We start from the raw sequence: 24641 nt of genomic DNA, 5'->3' as shown, positions 1-24641 counted from the left end.
AAATTCACCCATTCATAAATAGTTTACAATAATATTGTGTCACCCATTTAAGATGTGAATCTGGCATAATGCATTTTTATGATAAAATAGTATGAGAATAGATTTATAATTTATTAAAAAAAAAAAAGTTAAGAGAACAAAAAACTACAAACTCTTTTTTTTTTTTTTGAATAACTACAAACTCTTATTGACACTTGAACTCTTATTGGATGACACATAAAAACTAAAGATTAAAAAGAAATGCACAAATTGATTAACATAAAGTTTAAATAGATGAGGTTCAACCAATTGTCGTACCAACCCATTATAATTTAAAGATGCATAAGTAAGTTGATTATGGAATTTCAAAACTAAACTACAATGATGATTAAACCAAAAACTAAACTACAATGATGGTAACAAAGATGGGAAAGACGAAAAATGAAGAAATGAAAGCCACGTCATTGTCGGGAATAAAGAGAATAATAAAAGGAAAGAAAAGGTAGAGTTAAGGGAGAAGAGTTGGAACTAAGCTGTCGGCTACTTGACCCCAAGTCCTATCTCAAAGTTAAGGCTGACCAGCTCATCTCTGGCCCTACTTCACACTTCCCTAACATTTTCAAAGTTAAAGCGTGTTATTTGATCATATCTAATATCTTTGTTTTTGTTTTTGTTTCGATATAAAACTTTCATGTGTTGCAAACTTGCAAAAAATTTTCTCTCTCCTCTTCTAAACCTAAAAACCAGTGGCCGCCACAAATTTTTTAGATCTGAGACTGGAGTACGGTGGCTTCTCTAGCACCGGCTCCGGTCTCCCCGTTTTTCTTTCCTTCGTGTTTTGCTTTAGTTTCTTTTTAAATTTTGGGAAGTTTACGGCCTTCGTTTAGGGATTCTATCAGTTAAATCGTTTTGTGCTCTAGGGTGTTTTGAGGAAGCGGTCGAGCGGCTCAGTTCTGCTTGGTTTGTAGCTTTTGCGAGGAGGATGGTGCCGGATCTGAGATCGACGGAGACAAGCTGTTGTTCGCCTGCTCACAACCCAGATTTGTCTCTCGCTCTTGTGCTTCAGTTTGTTTGGTTGCCGCTTTGTGTTGGTTTGTGGGTGCTTTGTAGGAAGTCTTCACCTTGCCATTGTTTTCCTCGCTCATCCTTTTTGCCTGGTTTTACTTATTAGGTCCCTTTTAGTTCGACTCTGTTCTAAGTAGAGGTTCTTTTGTGTGAAGTTTATACTTGGCTCTCTGCTTCAGATCCTTCTACTCTTAGGTGGAAGTTGATGGTGATGGTAACCTCTGTAGATGAGTGTCGCTTCGGTTCCTGAATTTGAAGCTCATCGAAGTGGTTTTGTTTTGCTCCTTGTCTTTGCGTTTCCGAATCTGGAGGATGTCGGTTTGCATGCTATGGCTTCTATCTAGGCGTTCATTGACGTTTCAATCGCCGCATCTGAAAGTGTATTGAAGTTCTGAATTGGACTTTTGCTTGTCAGGTTATGAAGTTTGTTTTCTAGTTTGGAGAGATCATCTCTCATTGTGATAGGAGGAAGCAGTTGTTGATCGATGCTTTGGCCGTGGGCTACATTGGTACAACTCATTCGCAGAAACTTCAGAAGATGTGATCGATTTGTTTGTTTAGACTTAGTGTTTGTCTTCGTTATTATTGGTATTATGCCTCTGTTCTTAGTTGTTGGGTTCGGTCTATTTCGATTTTGGCCTTCAATTTCTCTATTTAGTATTTTAAGTTGTTTCCGAGGACTTATCTATTGTCTGTCGGCTTTAGATTCCCTCTTTTGGGCTTTAGACTCCGGGGATATTTTTGTTTTCCGCCGGCTTAAGTTTGTACTTCATGTATGGTTTTATATTTATTATCAATAATAACAACAACAGATGAGAAAAAAAAAAGTGTTGCAAACTTGCAATGCTCAAAGTGTTTTGTCTTGGGGTTACATAGAAAATCTTAACTGTATTATGGTTTGATACTCTTGTCTTATAACTCATATTCTAGATTTGTTTTGGTTTTGACGGCGCCTAATATACTTGATTCTCTAAAATTAACGTATCAATTATATTTTTTTAATAAATAATTGGACCCATTTTTTCTTAATCCCAAAAATAGTTGGTTCAATAAAATATATATGATACATCTCCTTGTGACCTTTGTCTGACTGTTAATTGATATTAGTATTCTTTATTTGTTGCATGTATTTTTGTGGTTTATCCATTGCATCTTTCTCCTTCTATATAATTTCGTAGAATAATATTATGTTTTTGGTTTATATTAATTCTAAAATGTCGTGTTGTGATCCTGATTTCGGTTTGTCTTACTAATAATTAGTAAATATCACAGAGACAATAAAATATAAAGCCATGCTTGTTTGTCTTTTCTTAACGTATTTTCGATTTCTGTAATCAAGAATTATGTTACAAGCAAAGTTATAGTATATAGTATATACACACACAAAGCAATTCGTGTTTCCTCCACACTCTAATCAAACCTGTGTTAATGATAATGATAATAATGATAATAATTGTAACCACTAGCATTGACTAGTTGGTGACGAAATGCATGTTAATGTGGATTGTGGTGGGAGACTGGTTAGACAAAACAACATCCACGAGAGTTTTAATAAAGTAAACAAAGATCTAAAATGTTATTTTACCGATCACCTACATATATTACTTTTAAAATGTTTTGAGTAATAATTTTTAAATTAATGGGTTTTAAATCTTTGTAGAAAGTTTGAAATATGTGTGTATTATTGATCAATACAAAGAGTCAAAATCACAGAAAATAAATTTGAACCATAATCTATTAGTTTTTGTTCGAACTTGTCTTTTCATTAACTTATAATATAATGAAAAATATACGAGATCATGACATGTTAATTTTTATAAAATTATATATAACTATTTAAGAATATAAAGAATTCCGTAATCCAATGAAATTAACTATTATAGTTAGTACGTATAGTAGACTCCATGTTTTGAGTTTACTTTGATTTATTAGTGGCCACATATGTAGACATTCGGCTTAAAGTAGATCTATATTTTTGGATTATTGTACTAAGAAAGTAGTACCATAATAAAAATAACACCAAACAAAAAGCACTTCTGAAAAATTCTCAAATCTAAATCTCGTATATTTCTTTCATCCACAAGTCTTTCAGCACGAGTCAACAAGCCACAGTGACAAATATAAAGATATTTTTTTTATGTAACATCCCCAAGTTAATATGAACCATATAATATACAAAACAGTACAACCATAAAAATCTACGTGAACACTTGTAATTATTTTTTGTAGGACATCCTCGTTCAAAACTAATATTAACTATATGTACCGTCCGATTAGACATCATCGAACGAATCGAGTCCACCATAAGACCCTATTCCCAACCGTAGCTGAATCTCCTCACAGTAATCTGCTACAGTCAGCTTTAGCGAAACCAACTCTTCTATTGGTCACGTCAAACTCAACCCAAAGATTTTGTTGATGAACGTTCCCGATTATATTACTAGCTGCTCCAAGCATACTCGACCGTCCGATTCCAACGCAGTGAACCCCACCTCCAACGTTAACCAGAACCCTCTCTCTCGGAACAAGTATCTCAACTCCTCTAGTTAACTCAAACACAAGATCACCGACCAACCGTTGGATCATCACCACGTTTCCATCGAAACACATGTCAGCTGTTCCACCGTACACGTAACCTTTCTTTAATCGCCGCCCAACACGTCTCACTATCTCTCCTCTCACTGCATCGTAAGCTGCGTCCACTAAATGAGTAAACTCGGATCCTGAATCAACCATTGTTTGACCCGACCCGCCTGCATCGGGTCTAAAAACCGAACCGGAAATGTTAAGCTTCTTTAAACCGAATTTAATCCCAATCATCGGTACAGTGTAAGCCAACGGATCAAGATTCGGCATTCGTTGACTTTCAGGAAAAGTCAACAGAGAAACGTATTTGAAACCGTGCGAATTCGGGTTGTCTCCGAGGTAAAAAGAACCGGTTGGTGTAAAACCGGGCCGGTTCGATTTGGGTGGGATACAATAAGAGAATTTCGAAATCTTAGCTTGAGAGACGAACGAGAGACGACCACGGTTCATTCCCAAAATACCCCTATCATCAGAGGACTCAGTAGCGCAACCAAGTATCAAAGGAGGGGTAAATTCGGTATTTGAGAAAGTGATTTTTTCTTTGACGAGGTTACCTTCAGCGAAGGTTCCATCAGCGTAGAAGTAAGAGTAGTGACATAACCGGTTCGAGTCGCAAGAAGTGGGAAGTGTAAAATCTGGGATTCTTGGTTTACAAAGAGGGTGAGAGCAAGGTAAGGTTGAGAAAGAAGAGGAGAGAGATGGGTCGAACGATGTAACTGGTGGGAGCTTTTTGCGGTGGCATTGGATCCATGAGAGTTGGCTTCCTGTGTCAAGAACCATTTGCTGTGTTTGTGGTGGTGTTCCTATAGGGAGTGAGATGATTAGAGCCATTGAGTATTTGAATCTTGATCGGAAGTGGTATGGTGGAGATGATGGAGATGGGTTTTTGCGGGAGATGAGGGAGTTTGTGAAGGTTGTGGTTTTGGGTGAGATAGGGAGAGAGGTGAGTGGGAGGTGGATGGAGAGTGAGGTTGAGAGAGTTACAACATAGTTGAGGAAGAAGAAGAAGAAGAGTGGTTTTGGAATGGGAGACATTTTTTTTTGGGTTTTTTTTGTGAAGTGAGAGAGATGATGGAGAGTTATGGAAGGTGTGACTGTAATATATAGACACTTAACATACACGTTTTCTTACTTAATTTTCAGGTTTATTAAAAAGGTTTTTGTTTTTGTTTTGGGGATATATTATTTTGGAGTTTTAAGGTTGTATGTAATTTATAGTAAGTTTGTACGAGTTTGACAAAAATGAAAATAAGAAAAATGGTTAGATTTTTTGAAGGGAGAAAATAAAAATATTTCATGTAAATTACAAATTTTGAATTACTTATCATTTCCTTACAAAAATAGGATAATTTTTTTAAAGAAATTATTGCAACCAAGAAATTAATTATCAAGCAATATATAATTGATCCAGATCTAAAAAATAATGAATCTTGGTTCGAAACATTTTAGATATATAAATATGAAGTATATGTAACATATTTTAACTATGCTTTTTAAAAAAGTGGAGATATATAAGTTATAGATGATTTTTAGGGGAATGTTTAGTAAAAAAAATAATAACTAGTACTATGTAAATTTTTATTGTATCTGCCTGCATTATTACATAATGTTATATGGATTAATATTTGTTGAAATAATTAATAAATGCTCAAATCTAATAGTATAAGTATATAACCAAATGATTTTGTAGACAACTTTTAGGAAATAAAAGATGAAAAGAGAAGAAAGAATTATTTCTAATTTTCTACATCGGATCTAAAATTGTGGTCCACCATGTATTCTTGTATTAATATATATATATATATAATTCTTTTATTTAATGGCTATAAACCGATTACCAAGAGTTTCAATAAATAAAATTAGGACGATTTTTTTCTTATTATACTTCATACACAGCCAGTGCTGGCTTAACTGGGGAACAAACAGTGCAATCGTCCCGAGTTCAAAGATTTAAGAGGCAACTAATTTTTTTTCTACACAAAAAAAATTTATAAGATAAAAAAGACAAAAAAAATATTAATGTAAGATAAAGAGGCACAAAAGAAAAAATAATACAAGATAAATGGGGTACAAAAAAATATATAAGATAAAAGAGGCAAAAACAAAATTTGCAAAATAAAATAATATATTAAAATATGTTTTAAGGATTTATTTTGATGAATCAATAACTAAAAATATATTTTATCTTTCACAATTATTTCAACTGACTCCAACAATAGAACGAAAATAACATTTTATAATTTTGTTAAGTGTTTATATATTATCAAAATGAAATCCATATTTTTAACATATAATAGAAGTTAAAAAAAAATTTGGCCTTTTATTCAAAAAAAAAAAAATTTGCCCAGGAGCCCTTAAAAGCGCCGGCACTGTACACAGCTTGCGGCTTAATCTAATACACAGCTAGTGGAGGTTTCATTTCGTTATATATAAACACATAGTATTGGTTTGACAGTATTTACTGTGGCAAATAAGTGAATTATCTGATTGTGTTGAACATTTTTTGTAGTTAATATTGAATAATAAGCACTTCTTCATTTAGTTATATTATTTTAAGTAGTTGGATTACGTTAGGTAAGTACTTTATCAAGAAAACAAATATTGTTTTTAGAATAGTCAATTAGGTTTTAATATGATTATTTTTGCAATAATGAACAATACTCCACAATTTTGTCCTCTTGAGTGGCAAATATATAGCTAATGGTTACCCTTAAAACAAGTGTTCAGTTTCAGTTTTACACCATTCTCTACAAAATTAGTATGTTTCTTTAATAATTTTAAGAAAAAACTTCTAAACATGTAAATGTCGTAAGAAGTGGGAGACAATTTATGTGTTAATGGGAAAGATGACAAAAGATATTGAGGCCGAAAGCAATATGAAGTTCGAAACGCGGTTTCTCTTAATTTTGAGACAATGATTTATTCCATACTATTTGTTTTCTTACGGAATTCTCTTTTAGATTTATATTAATGTTTTTTTTTTCTTCCAACACTTATTATTATTTCTAATTTTGGGTGGTTACAAACTTTTTTGTATGTGATGTCTTATTCTAATTGATTTGTTTACCGGAAAGAATTTCCCACTTTAAATTGAGAACCGAGCTTAAAGGTGTCACTAGCTTTGCTTTGAAGAACTGAAACCGATAACGCGTTGACGTGTGAGAACTTTTGTTTTGTATTTACACAAAACGATACTATTTGTTCCAATTATATGTCTATTGAATCTTGTGAACATATTTATTCTTTGTCAAATTAAATGAAACTCAAAAATAGTATTTATAACTATAGGAATTTAATTTCCGTAGGACCATGTCTACGTTCATGAATCTCATCAACTGTTTTAATTTATAACATTGATGCCCACGACATATAATATATATTCAAAATCATAGTTTGATTTAAATGGTAATATAATTTTTCCGATAGGAATTATCATTAAAATTTAATAGTCAAAAATTATTTATATAAATCATTCATACATATATAATACTCAAACATCATAGTTTTATTTAAACCGTAATATAATTATTTTTATATGAATTATCATCAAGTTCTAATAATCGAAATTTATTGTATAGACCATTCATGTATAAAACTTTTCTGGAAGTGATACTTGAGTATATATATAGAACAGTCTATGGAACATTGCTTTGGAATATTAAAATAGTCTCGTAATTTGTTTACCACAAAGTCTTAAAAATTGATTCTCACAATTCCCATTTTTTGTTTTGTTTTACTAGAAGCTTTAAATAAATAATGAGTTATGAATAAAACACGACAACATCATATTCCACCGAATTCAGAGTTGTAGAGAAAGCGACGACAGTTTCAATATGCAAATAATTTTGAACAATATCACATCAACTAATTATTACTTCAGAAAATCTTCAAATAAAAATAAAACTATATAATAAAATAAATAAATACGACAAATCATATGTCAAACAAGAACATAAAAAAAAGGAGCTAGGTAGCCCCATGATTCTACAGGTCTAGTCCACTTGTCTTTTAAGTTGTGGTAACGGGACCAGACTATGTATCCATTAGCCATCAACTTAATTATGATATACGAACTCTATTAGTTATGCTCACGAAGATAAGCTCAAATGATATATATCTTTTTATAACATAAAAAAATATATGAATTATAATTCAATATGAATATATTTCTAAGGGCTGAGAGCTAGAGGAAATAATATTTCCAAAATCTTTAAATAGTATTTTAAAATTATAGCTAACAAAAACAAGTTTTTTTTCCAAACTATCTAAAATATTTTTCAGAAAACCATTTTATGATGAAAACTGAAAAGACGTAATTGTAAAAAATATTTCTTGAGATTGTTATTAAAAATACCTGACTAAAATTGCATGTGCATAAAACTATATTTTACCGTTATTGTATAGACTTCTCAACAATACAATACGGTATGTCGATCTATGTGATGTAAAAAGAACTTGGTAGTTTAACTTCTTGTCTTTTTTCAAGTTTTCACTGAAATCATTAGTTGCTCACTCCATTTTCACCCCCGACCCTCACTTGATATTGTGAAATGTGACTGAATGAGGTGTTTGATTAATTTTGGGGTTTAGAGAATTACTAAACAAAATCGAACCACTAATTTTTTGAGGTTTTTGAGAGTCACTAAGAATATATATACACAAATCGATGAACGGACAAAGTTTTTAGGGTTTTTGAGATATATCGAAAATATACACTTGATGTCGAAACAAATCTAAATTGGGTAGTTCTACTGATGTATTTCATTATTTTTTTTTCTTCAAGTGTCTTCATCTTTCAACTTGTTTATGTGATTTTTTAGTCTCTATGGCCTTAGGGAATGAATTTGGATATACCTTGTTCTTTTGGTTGTATGTTTATATGTGAGTCATGAACTGTCAATAATAATTACATGAACCTTCTATACTAAACATGAATCCTTTCATCCCAACATGTTTTAGATTTATCATGTATTTAGTCATATAAGAGACCATATATTATATATATATATATTGTTAGTGTTTTATTAGATGTAGAATATCTATCTAGTGGTGAGTGTGTCTCTGTTGTAATAAATTTCATGTGTTGTAAGTGAAGTGAGTCATGATTGCACCTATTGTAACGGTCAATCAAATGTGTTTTTATCTTCTATAAGCTTTTTATATTTATGTGTAGTAGAGTATCTGCAAATTATGTTCAAGCTCAGAAGAAAAGACTATTACTGAATTTAAAAATGATGTTTGTATGATTGTTGAATTAAAGTTTAATCTTTTTAGCTATGGGGTTTAACACTCTTGGATCTCATATGTATGAGGAATCACATTACATGTATACGTAGAATATTCAACATTTGTATGTAGTGATGGATTCATTTGTTATATCATTGGTTTATGAAATTTATAACTTTTTTGTTTTGTACTTATAATAATATTTTGACAAGTTTTTTCGTCGTAGGCGAGTCATGATGATTTTATTATAAGGATGGTTCTTAAATAGTTTTTAAGGGTAAATTGTTTCATCGTTCTTTCATCTATAAGTTTGTCTATGGCAAAATTAACTATCATTTTGTTCTATATGTAAGGGTAATTTTTTTTTCTAAAATTTCTAATAAAAATCATCAATCAAGTAGTAACTCTATATCCAATTAAAGGTGATGGTAAAAGGTATATGTCACTACAACAAGGATCAATTACATAAATTATTCTGACTCAAAAGTTTGAATGATACTAATTTAATGATATTTAGATGATGTTTAAAGGTAAATTATTCATGGTTCTATCATCTATAAGCTTGCTTGATGGTAAATTCAACTTAATCATTTTATTTTATATGTAAGGATAATTGATGTTCCAAAATTGTTCAAAAATCATGAATCAAGTAAATGAACAACTCTATACCTAATTAATGTTGGTAGTATTTTCAAAAGATCATGAATCAATTGCATAAACCAATTTGACTCAAAAGTTTAAATGATAAAAATATGAATTACTTGCTATAATTATCAATACACAAATTATAATTTAACATCAGTAGTAATAACCAATGTCATTATTTATTTCTGTTGCAAAAATAAATCTTTTAGCATAGTTTTACAATAGTGATACGCATATATGAATTGAATTTTCATCATTCAGAGAATGATACAATTTTAAAAAAAAGTGACTGATGCTAATTAAAAACAAAGCCTTAGCTTTTAAAAGTAATGCAACTATTTACTTAATTTGTCTTATATTGCTTCCATTGATAAAAGACTTCATAATTTTCTTATATATAGTTATATTAGTGTTTTTCCATGATTAAAAAAACATTTAATAGGCAACTATTATCACAAAATTAATAATTTGCTTTTATATTAATTTCTAGAATTTAATAATATATATTTCTTAGAATTTAATTTAATATTCTTTCTATTTATACTAACTTCAATTATATATAATTAATATAGACACTTAAAATTACTTATAATAACAGCTGCAAATTTAACGTTATTTTAATGCATTGATGCAAATAGCCAAATACTAACATCATTTGTATTGATTGAATCAACTGATGCATATTAAAAAATATTTCAACCGGTGCAACCAGAGTCATTTATATAAGTGATGTAAAACTAATTTGCATCAATTCTAACTTATGCATATATAAAATGAGTGACACAAAACACCTTTTTTGTATTGTTTTTTGATTGTAGTTTTTCGATAATATTCTTGATCACAATTCTAATTTTTTAACTCTAACCGATAATGATAAGTTGTATATTTTTTACTTTGCATCTCTGTTTATACAGTACAAAATATATCAACGATCTGGGATTGAATTAATGTAGGTCTATTGCAATGATTTCACACATTACTTTTAATCTCCCTCGAACGTTCAACATAAAGATGAATACAACTTTCATTATATGATATGTTTTTCTTTTTTTTGGCAATTAATTCATTATATGATATGTTTAACTCCATATATAACAGAGATTGATATTTTGTACACATGCATTGTCTTACGAACAAATGATACTAATTCTCAATTGTTTTCATGGTGGCCATAGCCTTTGCCGTAGTCCTGGGCAATCGGTAGAAACCGAGAAAACCGAACCGAACAAACCGACAATTTTGGTTTTCGGTTGCTAACCGATTTACTGTTCTTAACCGATCGGCAAAATTATAAATTGATTTCGGTCTTCGGTTTATTCGGTTCGGCACACCAAAACCGATCGGTTTCTTCGGTTTAAGGAGACACATATAAAAATACAAAAACCCTAAAATTATACTCCTCTTATTTTTTTCTTCTCACGAGAGAAGAAGCTCTCTCTTCTCTTTCTCCTTCACCCTTCTTCTCCTTTACATAGATTATTATTCATCTTTTTCTTCCCCACCTCTTTGCTTATCTTCTTCTTACCTTCACCTTATCCTCTCTCTCGTTGAGATGGTTCCCTAAGTTATTCCTCCTTCATTCCCTAATTGCAATTTTCAGATTTGTAACTAGTAAGTTCTTCCTCTTTATTAATAACTGATTATCTTGAAATTTCGATGCTTGTAAGCAGTATTGATGTCTGCTTCTCGTTAATCGGAGTCTTTTGATGTTTTGGGATTTGTTATGTTGATAGATCTGGTGGCTAGGAAGAGAGCAATGACGGTGAGGGTGAGTGTAGAGCCGTCACAGATTTGATGGAGGTTTTTATTGCCTACGTAGTTGAGAAAGTTGTCTAAAGATCTACAACATTGACGGCAACGGCAACGCTTCAGATCTGTCAAAGAAAGCGGCAACGGCGAATTTGCAGCCGTGATCTCCTTGTTTGTAAAAACCCTAACTTTTTGATGGGTTTGAGTTTGTTAAGAGGCCCAAATTTTAATTAGGTTAGGTCCATTATTGTGGTTTGTAAATGTAAGTTATTTAAGCCCATAATTTTTTACTTTGGTGTATTTCGGTTTAAATAAACCGAAGTAGAAAAAAATCAGTTTTTTCTCGGAATAGATATAAATCCTTAAAACCGACCCGAATAAACCGATTTCCGAACCGACCCGAACCGAATTTTATTTCGGGTCTATTCGGTGAGATTTTTCAAAACCCGAATTTTCTTTAAACCGAACAACCCGACCCGAATAACCCGGTTAAACCGAACGCCCAGGGCTACTTTGCCGCATCTAACCAATGAATAACGTCCTACATAATTCTCAACTTCAATCTTTGTTATCCTTAGTAATCATCATGTTCCTCTGTACATAGTTTATGGGCTTTAAGGTAGCTTGAATAAACTTATTCATCTTCCCATTCAAAGTTTGTATCTCTTTACGATGAATCTTAATCGTTTCTCCCCCATCACCAGTGATGCGATCATAAACTTTATTGTAATTCCGTTCATTTGTTGTTAAGTTCTCTCATTTTTTTTTTTTAAACCGGAATTGGTTTTCATTAATTCAAGTTTGGTACAGTAGGTAAGAAAAGTAAAGCTGATTTAGCTAACGCATCAGCTTTCTTATTCATGTCTCTTGGTACAAACACGAAGGAAACATAATCGAAACGAAGAGATAGATTGAGGATGTCGTGGTGAATCCCATGAAAGTCCTTGAAAGAAGCCTCCAAATTAAGCGCTTTGATCAACTGTAGTGAATATGAAGCGAAAGAAACTCGTTTCAAATCTAGCTCAAGAGCTTGGTGGATGGCGAGGAGTAGAGCCGATGCTTTGGCTATTAAAGGAGAAGCGATGTTTGAGGCCACAGATCCGGCTTTGATTTTCGATGATTGAGACCTGTCAAGAAAGATCCAGCCAAATCCAGCTTCCCTCGTCTCCTCTCGCCATGAACCGTCAGAGAAACATTGGATGGTATCCAAACGGAGATCTGGAGTTGCTCGGATCTGGTTTGATGTTTTGGAGATGGTGTTTGGTCTTGGGCTGCAGACCAGTCTCGAGCTAAAACGATGGCGAGTGTTATAATTTCTGAGCAGGTGAAGAGGCAGATTTCAAAGATCTTCTTATTTCTCGAGTACCAATTAAACCACAAGATCAAGGGGCTAGATTCCCAGTTCCTACTCCACAGGGAGGTAAACAGATTAACTTGTTGATTACCTCAATTCCATGTTGAGTGGTCGTGAACAGTTCTGTGCGTGGTGGGGTTTTAAAAGGTGCTGATCTCCAGACTTCTGCTGCAAAGGGGCAGTGGAACAGTAAATGAATGACGGATTCGTCAGCATTGCAGTGTGGACAGGTAGCATCCGGATTGATTCCTCTGATTCACAGTTTTTGGCCAGTAGGAAGGGCGTTCCTCATACCTTTCCAGGTTAGAAACCAGACTTTTGGTGGGCAGTGAAGGTTCCAGATGTTTTTATTCCAGTTGAAAGTTGGATTGGGAACCAGGTGGTTTGGTCTTCCTCTCTCTGAAGCCGCATGGTATCTCGTTTTGGCCGAGTATACACCCGATTTGGTAGGTAGCCAAGAGTACTGATCAGGGGCTCCTAGCTTGCTTGGACGAAGGATACAGATCTCATTCTCGTATTGAGGTATGATTGTTCGTATCTTCTCAATATCCCACTCTTTAGATGTCGAGCATATAAGCTCATCCACCTTCATATGTTGGCTTTGTTCTGTAGGAGGTCCATAAGGGATAACTGGTGATGAAAGCGATAACCATGGATCATTCCAAACAGAAGTTGTCGATCCCGACCCAATTGCTTTACCTAGAGTAGTTTTCAGGAGGTCTCTCCCAATACAAATACCACGTCAACCATGCGAAGCATTAGAGGAGACGGTACAATCCAGGAAAGAGCTTGCTTTGCAATACTTGCCAAGAAGGGTTTTAGCCAAAAGGCAGTCTGGTCTAGTAAGAATACGCCAACTCTCTTTTGCTAAGAGAGCATCGTTGAAACAGGTGATATCCTTGAAGCCTAAGCCCCCATATCTCTTTGTCTTTGACATTTTATCCCAGGCAATCCATGACATTTTCCTTTTCTCTGCAGAAGAATCCCACCAGAACCGAGTGAGGGCTGATTGGATTCTCTTGCATAAAGACATCAAAAGCTTGAAGCATGACATGGTGTAGGTTGGCATGGCCGAGAGGACAGACTTCAACATAGTAGTCTTTCCCGCAATTGATAAGTGTTTTGATGACCAACTTACTGCCTTTTGACGTATTCTATCTACTATGAAATTGAATAGATCCTACTTTTTCCTGCCAAACATCTCAGGTAGGCCTAGATATTTCCCAAGACCTCCAGCTCTCTGAATTCCTAAAGTTTGTTGGGCCAGCGTCTTCACATCTTCAGGGGTCTTTGACGAAAAGGTAACTGCTGAATTATCTTTATTAATCATCTGAACCAAGGCAACTCATACTTTCTCAATATGCTCATTAGAAGTTTACAGCTTTTGACATCTGATCTGCAGAAAAACATAGTATCGTCAGCGAAGAGGAGATGGTTTATTCGGGGGCAATCAATAGCAACACAGATCCCAAGTAGTTTATTCTCCTTCTGTGCATTTAGACAGAGGCCCAATAGGACCTCACCACACAGGATGAACAGATACGGAGATAGCAGATCCCCTTGTCTGATTCCTCTTTGGGGAACAACTGAGCCTTGGGCTGAGCCATTTAACAGATAGGAATAGGAAACTGTGGTCACACATTGCATAATCCATTATATCCACTTCCTATGGAAGCCCATCCTTTCCATGACCACTCTGATAAAATCCCACTCAATACGATCATAAGCCTTAGCCATATCTGATTTTACTGCCATGTAGCAACGTTTCTTTGCATCTGAGGTTTTTAGATAGTGCAAGATCTCATGAGTTATAAGGACATTATCAGTGATGGCTCTGATAGACAGGTTTTCACCCATGGTATCAATTCCCTATGCAGTTGTAGTACAAAGGGTTATCAATCCAAATGGTTGTCTATTGCTAGCAGGAATGATATGATCAGAACAATACAAGTCAAGCCAAGCAGATAGTGTTTTTGTTCTAACAGTCCTAAAATAAATGAAAGACAAGAATATAAACAAGAAACCACACGGCCTAAGCACTCGTTGCAAGCAATCGAGTACATGATCGAGTGGGGTGATCGAGTAAGCAAATGAGATATGAACAGCTCGAGGTATCACTCGATACAGGTTATCGTGTACCTGATCGGGTAAGTAGTCGAGCAAGTAAAGAAAATGCAAACAATTAAAATACGAAAGCTCCTAATGATGGGGTAATCGAATCCTAAGTATTCTTGACCAGTACAGATGCCTTACATGCCTCAAGCAATTATTTCCTAGACAATGAATCTCTAAAACTTTGTCACCACACTCTCGCACTAGCAAAAATCAACCTTTATCAGTTCCCACACACTCGCACTAGCAACATAATCAAGCAGGCATTAAGATCGATTCATTAGTATCAGTAAACTCAAACTCATCTAATCTCTTACTCAGAGTCAAGTAAACCTCTAGCATTGGTTAAATCAAGCATCTCATCTACTCCTCTCGGTCTGTAGCATTTGTAAACGCCCTAGATCTAATCTCAACCTCTCGGTCTGTTGACAGCATTAAGAACACCAACCTAGAAGGAAATCTATCGAAAATATACAATCAAACTAAGGTATCCTAACCGATCAAGAACATAAAATCATCTATCCCATCCCTAGAAACTTTACTACACTACTCGGACATAGCAACGAATAACAAAGCAACGAAAAAGAATGAAAATTGCATTGTATTAAAAGGTAAAGATAGAGTAGAAAGAGTACAAGATAGAAATCTAAGAAAAACTATAAAAACTATGAAAGAAAATGTAAAAACAAAAGGAAAACTGTTTGAGTCGCTCAGTTCTCTCACAGAAGCTCTCGCTATCTAGTTTGAGGGTCTACGGCGTGCTCGTTTGCGAGCTAGGAGAGGAGGGGGTTTATATATGGAAACCCTTTTGACCTAGCTTCCCAGACTTGCCCGATGGTCTACTCGATGGGGTACACGAGGGTGAAGTCAGATTACTCCTCGGGTGGATCTTCGGGTTGTTCTTCATGCTTTTGGATCTTCCTCGATCGTGTTGGGGTTCGGACTTGTTCATCCAGCTCGATGGCTCCTTCGGGTGCATGCTCGGGTTGTCCTTGTTTTCCCCATTTTTGGCTCTTTAACATCTGTTTTTATCCAAAACATGCAAATGCAGAAATGCAACACCCTAAATGGTCTAAAAGTGAATTCCTACAGTTAATGACCTAAAAATGCTAAGTTAGAGGTATGAACAATGCAAAATATGGACAAAAAAGGATGCTAAAAACATATAAATTAGAGAGTTATCAAACCCCCAAACTTAAATCTTGCTAGTCTCTAGCAAGGAAGTAAGAGGGTGTGGTTTGAAAGTGGGGACTCATAACCTTAATATGCTAAGCGAAGGATTCAAGCTATAGTCCTTAAAGATAGTTTAATGGTGCTAAGATCAATCAACATACTTACAAATATTTTTCTATGCTTATTACCATGCATCGATCTAGTTCAACCTCTAACTAAAGATAAAGAACATCTCTTTCACATTCAATAAGTGTTTGGCGAATTCTTGCAAATGGAAGGTGAATCAAGCTCTATCGGTTTCAAGGGTAAGGCTTTTTGGTGAGGTGGTTTCAAACAAATTCTTTGGGTGGTTATCTCTCAAAGCTTAACTCTTGATGATCTACCCTTTTCTCATTCACTTTTTTTTTTTTTATTTAAACCCCCTAGAATCAAACTACCCACATCCTTGATTTTAACTCTTTTTTTTACTCCCTAAGATTTAGACTTTAAACTTCTAGCTTTTTTTTTTTTTTATTCTTTATTTGCTAAACTCCTAATATGAATATATATGTCTTTTCTTTCTTTCTAGGAGATTATAGCAAAATCTTTTCTCTTTTTTTTTAGTTTTATTTTTTATTTAGAGACTTAGAGCTAATTTATTCTAACCTTAGGTACTTTTTTTTTTTTATTCCACAACCCAACTCCAAATAAACATTCTAACCACCTATTTTTCAAAACCGAATCTATTAACCAGTTCAAATTCTAACTTAGCTAAATCAAGAGGCAGTTCTTTGTCGTTCTCAATACTCTCAAGGTTTCACAACCTATTGCACAATGAAAGAGGCCTCACTCAACAATTCACAACAAGGTTTGAAAGAAAGGTTTGGGTTCATGGATAGGACAAATGAATCGGGTTAAACGAAAAGATTGGTAAAAATGGAGTGCTAACCTGAGTTTAGAGTTACCATGAGTAAGTATTCAAGTTCCATAAGCAAGACAATTAAAGTTCAAATTAAATCCAATAATATAGAGATGTTCTAATGTTCAAGCAAGTGGAGGAAGCATTCAAACGACACAAGGGTTTAAGCAAAGATTTTCATTTTTTTCCAAAGATTGATCTAGCAATAATGAACTGTGACTAAGGGCTATAGCTTCAATCCTAAGGTTTGATTTTGAACAAGGTAGTTTTAATCATTGTCCCCTAAGATGCATATGCAACAATCCTATATGAAACAAACTAGACTCAATCCTAATATGTAAATGCAACTACACGAACACTCTTTTTTTTTTAATTTTTTTTTTCAAATTATTTTGGATTTTTTTAATGCACATAGATGCAAACTCAAATGAATAAAACTAGCATGTAAAAATTTGAAATAATAAAAAGAAGAAAATAAAACACAAAGTTAAATACATTCTAGGACCCTCCCCCAAACTTAAATTACACAGTCCCTGTGTAAATAAAAGTTAGAAAAAGAATCCAAGAATCACACAAAATGAATTAAACTAAATGCAATGGTATATACAAGGGTTGGATAAAATGGGTACCTCATGGGTTGAAGAAGAAGGAGGTTGCAGCAGCCTCCATACTCGCCAACGTGTAGCCAGGGTCGTCTCCGGCTTCAGCAGGTGCCGGTGGTTGCTCGTCAGAGAGCTCAGAAATTTGCACAGACGACTTACTCTGACCAGAATCCGAGGGGTTGATCGAGGGTGGGATTGCGTAGCTCATCGGGTAGGGCATCGGGTAGTATGACGGAAATGGCGGAAGAGGTCCAGAATGATCACCCGTGTATCCACTCGCAGGGTGCATCGTGTACGGCATCGTGAATGGCATCTGATAAGGCGAAGGGAAAATACCTGCGTAATCACCCGATTAGATGCTCGATGGGTGCATCGGATAGTTCATCATGTATCCCATCGGGTTGGGAGTCGGGTAAGCGTTAGAATGGCTTCTCCGCGATGCCTCAGGTCGGGTGATGTCCTCCTCAGCTTGGGGCTCATATGATGATGCTCTATGGGGTTCTTGAGGTGGCAGTCCTCGAATTCCTCCTAGCGGTCCGCTTCTCCCCATCCAAGTTAGTGCGTATGCCGAGGTAGGGGCTGAGGCACAGCTTGCCTTGTCTTGCAGCTCTTTGATCTGACCTCCCATTGCCTTCACCGAGCCGGTAAGATCTTTCACCTTCCTCACCAAATACTTGTTCATCTTCTTCATCCATCCGATCCTCTTGTGGGCTTCCCTCACTCCAACCGGTTGCTTTTGAGAGCACACATAATCTTCAAAATTGAAATCCTCCGAGCTATCTCCCTGTCTCTGCCCGGTTTCCTCTCTCTTCTCAGCTTCAGACTCCTCCTCCGAATTTTACAGCTCCTCCAAAGGTGGTGCGAAGTCAATGTTGTTTCTCAGCCGAACATTGGTGCATATGACATTAGATAGGACCATTTGGGCAGCTCTGGCGGTTGGATGGACGAACTTGAACAGCATCATGTCATTAGGCCTCTCCTGGGCCAAAAATCTCGCCAGCACGAGGTAGTCCACATCCAGCCATCTCGGTTCGTGCACTATTCCCTTCAAGGGAACATCGCATGCCACCAAAATCGGTGTAATCAGTCCTCCAATGGAGATCTCTCCGCCTCCTTCTCTTTTCTTCATTGCCCACGTTTTCAGATAGAGGAATTGATCGAGTAGCACAAACACCATACTAGTATCCGCAACATCTCCAACTAGTGGTGTACCATCCCTAGCATTGTCCAAAACTCCACACAAAGAATTGTCCAGCAGCTGGAGCTCATGATCGTTCACATTCCCAGTCTCTTTTCTAGCAAAAAGAGTGCATGCAAGGGACTTGTGAAAATACCTCAAGACAGGGCTCCTTATTTGAGTGGATTTGGAGCTTGTGGACTTGTAGGAGAGCTTGTCTCCTATTGTTAGTCATAGGGACCTCATTTCCTCCTTGCTAACCTCCATTCCTTCTTCACTACCAGCTTTGAAGCTATATAGCTTCTCCATCTACTTGAAAGTGAGCCGGTAATCCTTGTTCCTCATGGAGAAGGTGATGAACCTGATCCCCCCATCGGGTAGTAGGGTCGGGTGGTCCTCGAAATAATGCAGCTTCAAGGTTGAAAGGAAATGGACCGTCTCCTCCTCATATGCTTCAAGGTGGGCTCGCATCATATGGCCCAGGTGGCACATATCAAACAAAAACTCAACCTCTCTAGCGATGTCCAACTGCTTCATGGTCTCATGGTGAGGGTATCGGGTACCAACAAAGCTCATCTTCCGGAAAACTTTGAATAGTCTTGCCGGAGTGCCCACCTCCTTCTGCTTCAGCCTCCGCGAGGCTTGGCGTGTCCTCTCTCTCTGCTCCTCTTCTCTCGCTCGGTCCTCCTCCGCTGCCTGTTGATCCTCTTCCTCAACTGCTCTCTCAACTGACCTTTCAGCCTTCTATGAAGCCGGTCTCTTCCCTCTTGCAACCGCAGCTCTGCTCCTTGATCGAGAGGTTTGGATCTCCCCTTGCTCTTCTCCTCCAGCATCAGAATCAACCTCTATGGGGTCGGTAAGGGTTCTTTTGGACGTAGACAGGTCCCAACGTCGAGGAGATCGGCGAACAACACTCGCCATTAGACTCGGTGAGCGAACTCGGTGGCCTACTCGATCGGTTACTCGAGCATCAGGTCGGGTGGTGGATCGGGTTGAGCATCGGGTTGGGGAGGCAAAACGTCCAGCCAGCGGTTGGGATTATGGAACGTTTCCTCTCCCTTGAGACTCTCGAGCTTCGACGGCATCGCCTCCGGTTGTAGCAGCGGTGGAGGTTGATCTTCTTCCCTTCCTTTGGTAGGTTTTAGCGGTTGGCTCCATGTTTGAATCCTTGAGAAGAAGAAGGCTAAGTCTCGAGGTTAATAGGATTAGTCCCAAAGAAATCGAATAAAGCTTGAGATCGAGAGAGAATAGAAAGTATGGAAGCTAAAAGAACTTTAGGGTTTAGAGACAACTTATCGGTGATAATGAGGGAGAAGTGGTTCGACACCCTTAAATAGAGTATGGTTTGGTTGGTGGGCTTCACCGAGAGTGGGCTTCCATGTGGAATTCGGACTCCACTCGCCACCCGAGCAAAGACACGATCAGGCGCGTCGAGTATGGTGTCGGGTTGACCCTCGTGTTCTTCAATTTTCCATTTTTTTTTTAATGAAAATTCAAAAATAGAAAAATAAGATAAAACAAATAAATCAAAACAAAACAAAAGATACCTTTGGGACTTCCTCCTAAGTGAGCTTGTTTAAAGTCACTAAGCTTGACTCTCCATGCTCCTTAAGCATGGGATCTATGTGGAAGAGGTTCTGGAATCCTCTCCACTGTAGCAGGCTGGTTCAACAGATTTTCCAGGTTTTGTCCAGGTTCTAAAGCAAATGTGGTGTTGACCTCTTCAAGATGTTGCACCTTCCTCTGTTTGGTCTTAGTAGAAAAAGCTTGACCATCAATGGTTGACCTCTTAATCCCTTTCTTCACATAAAATTCCATCTTGAAATGCTCACCATGCTCTATTCTGATCTTGCCTTGTTTCACCTTGATCACAGCACCAACTGTTGCCAAGAATGGTCTTCCTAGAATCAGTGGTTCGTCTGGTTCCTTGTCCATATCAAGGATCATGAAGTCAGTAGGAACTTCCACTCTTCCAATTCTGAGAGGTAGATTTTCCAGGATCCCAATCGGATGCCTCACTGTTCTATCAGCCAAAACCAAATACAGATTACTTGGTTTAAAATCAGTGAATCCCATCTTGTTGGCCACTGACAGCAGCATAATGCTAACTGAAGCTCCAAGGTCGCACACACAATTCTTGAAGATCCGAAGACCTATCGAGCATGGCAATGTGAAAGAGCCAGGATCTCCTAGTTTTTCCTCAATCCGAAGATCAGGATCCAAGCACACTTCACTCCTGAGAATCTCAAACCCAATTTCCTTGACAGCTTCCTTAACCTCGTTTTCCAGTCGAGCTGCCTCCTTGGCAGCTTCCTTCTGAAGCTCGTGTGGTGGCAAAAGCTTAGGTGGTGGAGCTTTACGCCTAGCCATTCGCTCTGCAAGCACCTCCAACTGGATGTCAAGTGCAGCATTGAATCTTTCCTCTAATTCCCCTTCTTTTGGTGCAGGTGGTTGAGGCTGATCTCTTGTTTCAACATCTACTCGATGCATCATCCGATCGCCATCATCGGGTAGGTGATCGGGTTCCACTTCGGGTTGTTCTTCAGTTTGTGATTCTCGAACCAGTGTTCGATCATCAACTCGATCAGTCTCCTCGGGTGAAGGCTCGGGTTCATACTCAGATATATAATACTTGGCCTCAATTTTCATTGGGTGTTCCACATCGTCCCCATCTTGATCATCACTGTCCCCAGTGATGTAATCCTCATAGTCATCATCAAGGAAGATGGCTTGAGCAGTTGCATAATCCTTGGGGTTTTTAACAGCCTTACCTGGGAGTTGGTTAATCTTTGGAGCAGGTTGGTTGTTGTGGTGGCCTTCCAGGTATCGAACCTTAGTGTTGAGCTATTCGTACTTGGCATTGAGATCATTGTATCCTGAGTCGATCTTATTGCTCATTTCTGCAAACCGTTTCGCGATGTCCATAGATGCTGAAGCCTGATTCTGAATCATTTGCTGAATTAGACCGCGTAACTCAGCTTCCTGTGATTGGTTCTGCTGGCCTTGATGTTGTTGGAATCCATGTGGTTGGTTGTAGTTTCCAGAGTACTGCTGCTTAGGTGCATAACCTTGATTGTACTGGACAAAAGGCTTCTGTTGGACCTAGTTCCCTTGAACTGCAGATGGGTAAGTTTGGTCCTGAGGATTGGCAACATTCGGGTTCCGATAAGACACATTCGGATTCGGCTTGTAGTTGTTGTACCCCTTGTTGTAACCTCCTTGGTTGTTGATATGTTAACATCCTCTATCTGTATAGTCTCCCCATCTTGTTGTAGAAACTGCTCTTCCTCTGATATAGCATGAACATGTTGATGCTGCTAGTTGAGTAATTTATCAAGCTTGTCATTGAGGGCTTTCATGTCCCTCTTGTACTTGGCATCTTTCTCTCCTGTAAATCGCACAGTGCGATCGTACTCCTCATTGTAGTTCCCATCAGATTGAGCCAAGTTCTCAACTAGGTCCCAACCTTCATCAACTTCCTTGTTGAGGAAGTTGCCATTACTTGCATTGTCCAGCAACATCCGTATTTTGGGATCACTCCTCTGTAAAGTGTGCTCAGCAAAGAAGCATTGCTGAAGCAATGGTGTGGACATCTGGTAGTGTATCCCTTGAAAAGTTCCCAAGATTCACTGAACATTTCATTGTTCTTCTGAACAAAGCCGGAAATGTCTTTTCTCAGCCTTGCGGTTCTGGAGTTGGAGAAGAATTTGGCCAGGAATGCCTTCTTGCACGCTTCCCAAGTGGTGATGGACTCCTTAGGGAGTGATTTCTCCCAGATGTGTGCCTTGTCCCCCAAAGAAAATGGGAAAAGCCTGAGCTTGAATCCATCTTCACTGACTCCATTGATCTTAGTGAGGCTACAGAGCCTATCAAATTCATCCAGATGATCCAATGGGTCCTCCATTGGCAATCCATGAAACTTATTACTTTGTATCATCTAGATGAGACTACTCTTGATCTCAAAATTGTTGTTCTGCACAGCAGGTGGCACAATGCCATTTCTTTGAGTGTGAGTAGAGGGAGCATCTCCTGTTCCTATATTGGTCCTTGCTTGAGGAGCTGGTGGACCGTTCTGATTATTCATCGTCTCCTCAATGATTGCTGGTTCCGGTTGAACTTGTTGTTGTCTGAGTAGCCTAGGTCTGTCGATGTTGTCGATGAAAGGACTCAGGTTCTGGCTACCTCTGGATCGTTTTTGCATGCACAAGTAGGTTTCTGAGTGTGTACACGAGGGTCAACTCGATCTAGGTGATCGAGTGACGGGTCGGGTGGGTGCTCGGGTTGTACCTGAGATTCAAAACAAACAAGAGCGAAAGCAAACAAGTCAGATTCCGAACCAAATATAAACAAAAGAACTTGATCTAGCAAGTGCTGAAATCCTAAACGTAGCAAAAATAAAATCAACCAAATGGCAACGGCGCCAAATTGATAGACAGGTTTTCACCCAGGGTATCAATTCCCTATGCAGTGGTAGTACAAAGGGTTATCAATCCAAATGGTTGTCTATTGCTAGTAGAAAGGATATGATCAGAACAATACAAGTCAAGCCAAGCAGATAGTGTTTTTGTTATAACAGGCCAAAAATAAATGAAAGACAAGAATATAAACAAAAAACCACATGACCTAAGCACTCGATGCAAGTAATCGAGTCCAGGATCGAGTGGGGTGATCGAATAAGCAAATGAGATATGAACAGCTCGAGGTATCACTCGATACAGGTTATCGTGTACCTGATCGGGTAAGTAGTCGAGTAAGTAAGAAAAAGCAAACAATTAAAATACGAAAGCTCCTAAGGATGGGGTAATCGAATCCTGAGTATTCTTGACCAGTACAGATGCCTTACATGCCTCAAGCAATTATTTCCTAGACAATGAATCTCTAAAACTTTGTCACCACACTCTCGCACTAGCAACAATCAACCTTGATCAGTTCTCACACTCTCGCACTAGCAACATAATCAAGCAGGCATTAAGATCGATTCATTATTGTTAGTAAAATCAAACTCATCTAATCTCTTACTCAGAGTCAAGTAAACCTCTAGCATTGGTTAAATCAAGCATCTCATCTACTCCTCTCGGTCTGTAGCATTTGTAAACGCCCTAGATCTAATCTCAACCTCTCGGTCTGTTGACAGCATTAAGAACACCAACCTAGAAGGAAATCTATCGAAAATATACAATCAAACTAAGGCATCCTAACCGATCAAGAACACAAAATCATCTATCCCATCCCTAGAAACTTTACTACACTACTCGGACATAGCAATGAATAACAAAGCAACGAAAAAGAATGAAAATTGCATTGTATTAAACAGTAAAGATAGAGTAGAAAGAGTACAAGATAGAAATCTAAAAAAAACTATGAAAACTATGAAAGAAAATGTAAAAACAAAAGGAAAAATGTTTGAGTCGCTCAGTTCTCTTACAGAAGCTCTCGCTCTCTAGTTTGAGGGTCTGCGGCGTGCTTGTTTGCGAGCTAGGAGAGGAGGGGGTTTATATATGGAAACCCTTTTGACCTAGCTTCCCAGACTTGCCCGATGGTCTACTCGATGGGGTACACGAGGGTGAAGTCATATTACTCCTCGGGTGGATCTTCGGGTTGTTCTTCATGCTTTTGGATCCTCCTCGATCCTGTTGGGGTTCGGACTTGTTCTTCCAGCTCGATGGCTCCTTCGGGTGCATGCTCGGGTTGTCCCTGTTTTCCCCATTTTTGGCTCTTTAACATCTGTTTTCATCCAAAACATGCAAATGCAGAAATGCAACACCCTAAATGGTCTAAAAGTGAATTCCTACAGTTAATGACCTAAAAATGCTAAGTTAGAGGTATGAACAATGCAAAATATGGACAAAAAAGGATGCTAAAAACATATAAATTAGAGAGTTATCAGACCCCCAAACTTAAATCTTGCTAGTCTCTAGCAAGGAAGTAAGAGGGTGTGGTTTGAAAGTGGGGACTCATAACCTTAATATGCTAAGCGAAGGATTCAAGCTATAGTCCTTAAAGATAGTTTAATGGTGCTAAGATCAATCAACATACTTACAAATATTTTTCTATGCTTATTACCATGCATCGATC

The 24641-nt window shown here is 37.2% G+C and overlaps 1 protein-coding gene and 2 long non-coding RNA genes across 3 annotated transcripts; 2 read left to right on the top strand and 1 right to left on the bottom strand.

The window, feature by feature from the left end:
- LOC104787642 (aspartic proteinase PCS1-like) lies at window positions 3096-4713 on the bottom strand. Its single transcript, XM_010513243.1, has one exon. It carries the CDS (start codon window positions 4663-4665, stop codon window positions 3382-3384), a length of 1284 nt encoding a protein of 427 aa, XP_010511545.1. The 5' UTR covers window positions 4666-4713; the 3' UTR covers window positions 3096-3381.
- LOC104787641 lies at window positions 10934-11550 on the top strand. Its single transcript, XR_768003.1, has 2 exons — window positions 10934-11112; window positions 11235-11550. It is a non-coding gene; the product is annotated as an uncharacterized LOC104787641 (long non-coding RNA).
- LOC104787640 lies at window positions 11974-14441 on the top strand. Its single transcript, XR_768002.2, has 4 exons — window positions 11974-13126; window positions 13217-13494; window positions 13583-13905; window positions 14007-14441. It is a non-coding gene; the product is annotated as an uncharacterized LOC104787640 (long non-coding RNA).

This window comes from Camelina sativa, chromosome 5 (assembly GCF_000633955.1).
Source record: "Camelina sativa cultivar DH55 chromosome 5, Cs, whole genome shotgun sequence".
Taxonomy (NCBI): Eukaryota; Viridiplantae; Streptophyta; class Magnoliopsida; order Brassicales; family Brassicaceae; genus Camelina; species Camelina sativa.
This window is presented reverse-complemented; position numbering and strand designations above follow the sequence as displayed.

What these genes read in the sequence shown, in the direction of transcription:
- LOC104787642 (XM_010513243.1), bottom strand. Translation starts at nt 4,665, where the DNA reads ATGTCTCCCATTCCAAAACCACTCTTCTTCTTCTTCTTCCTCAACTAT.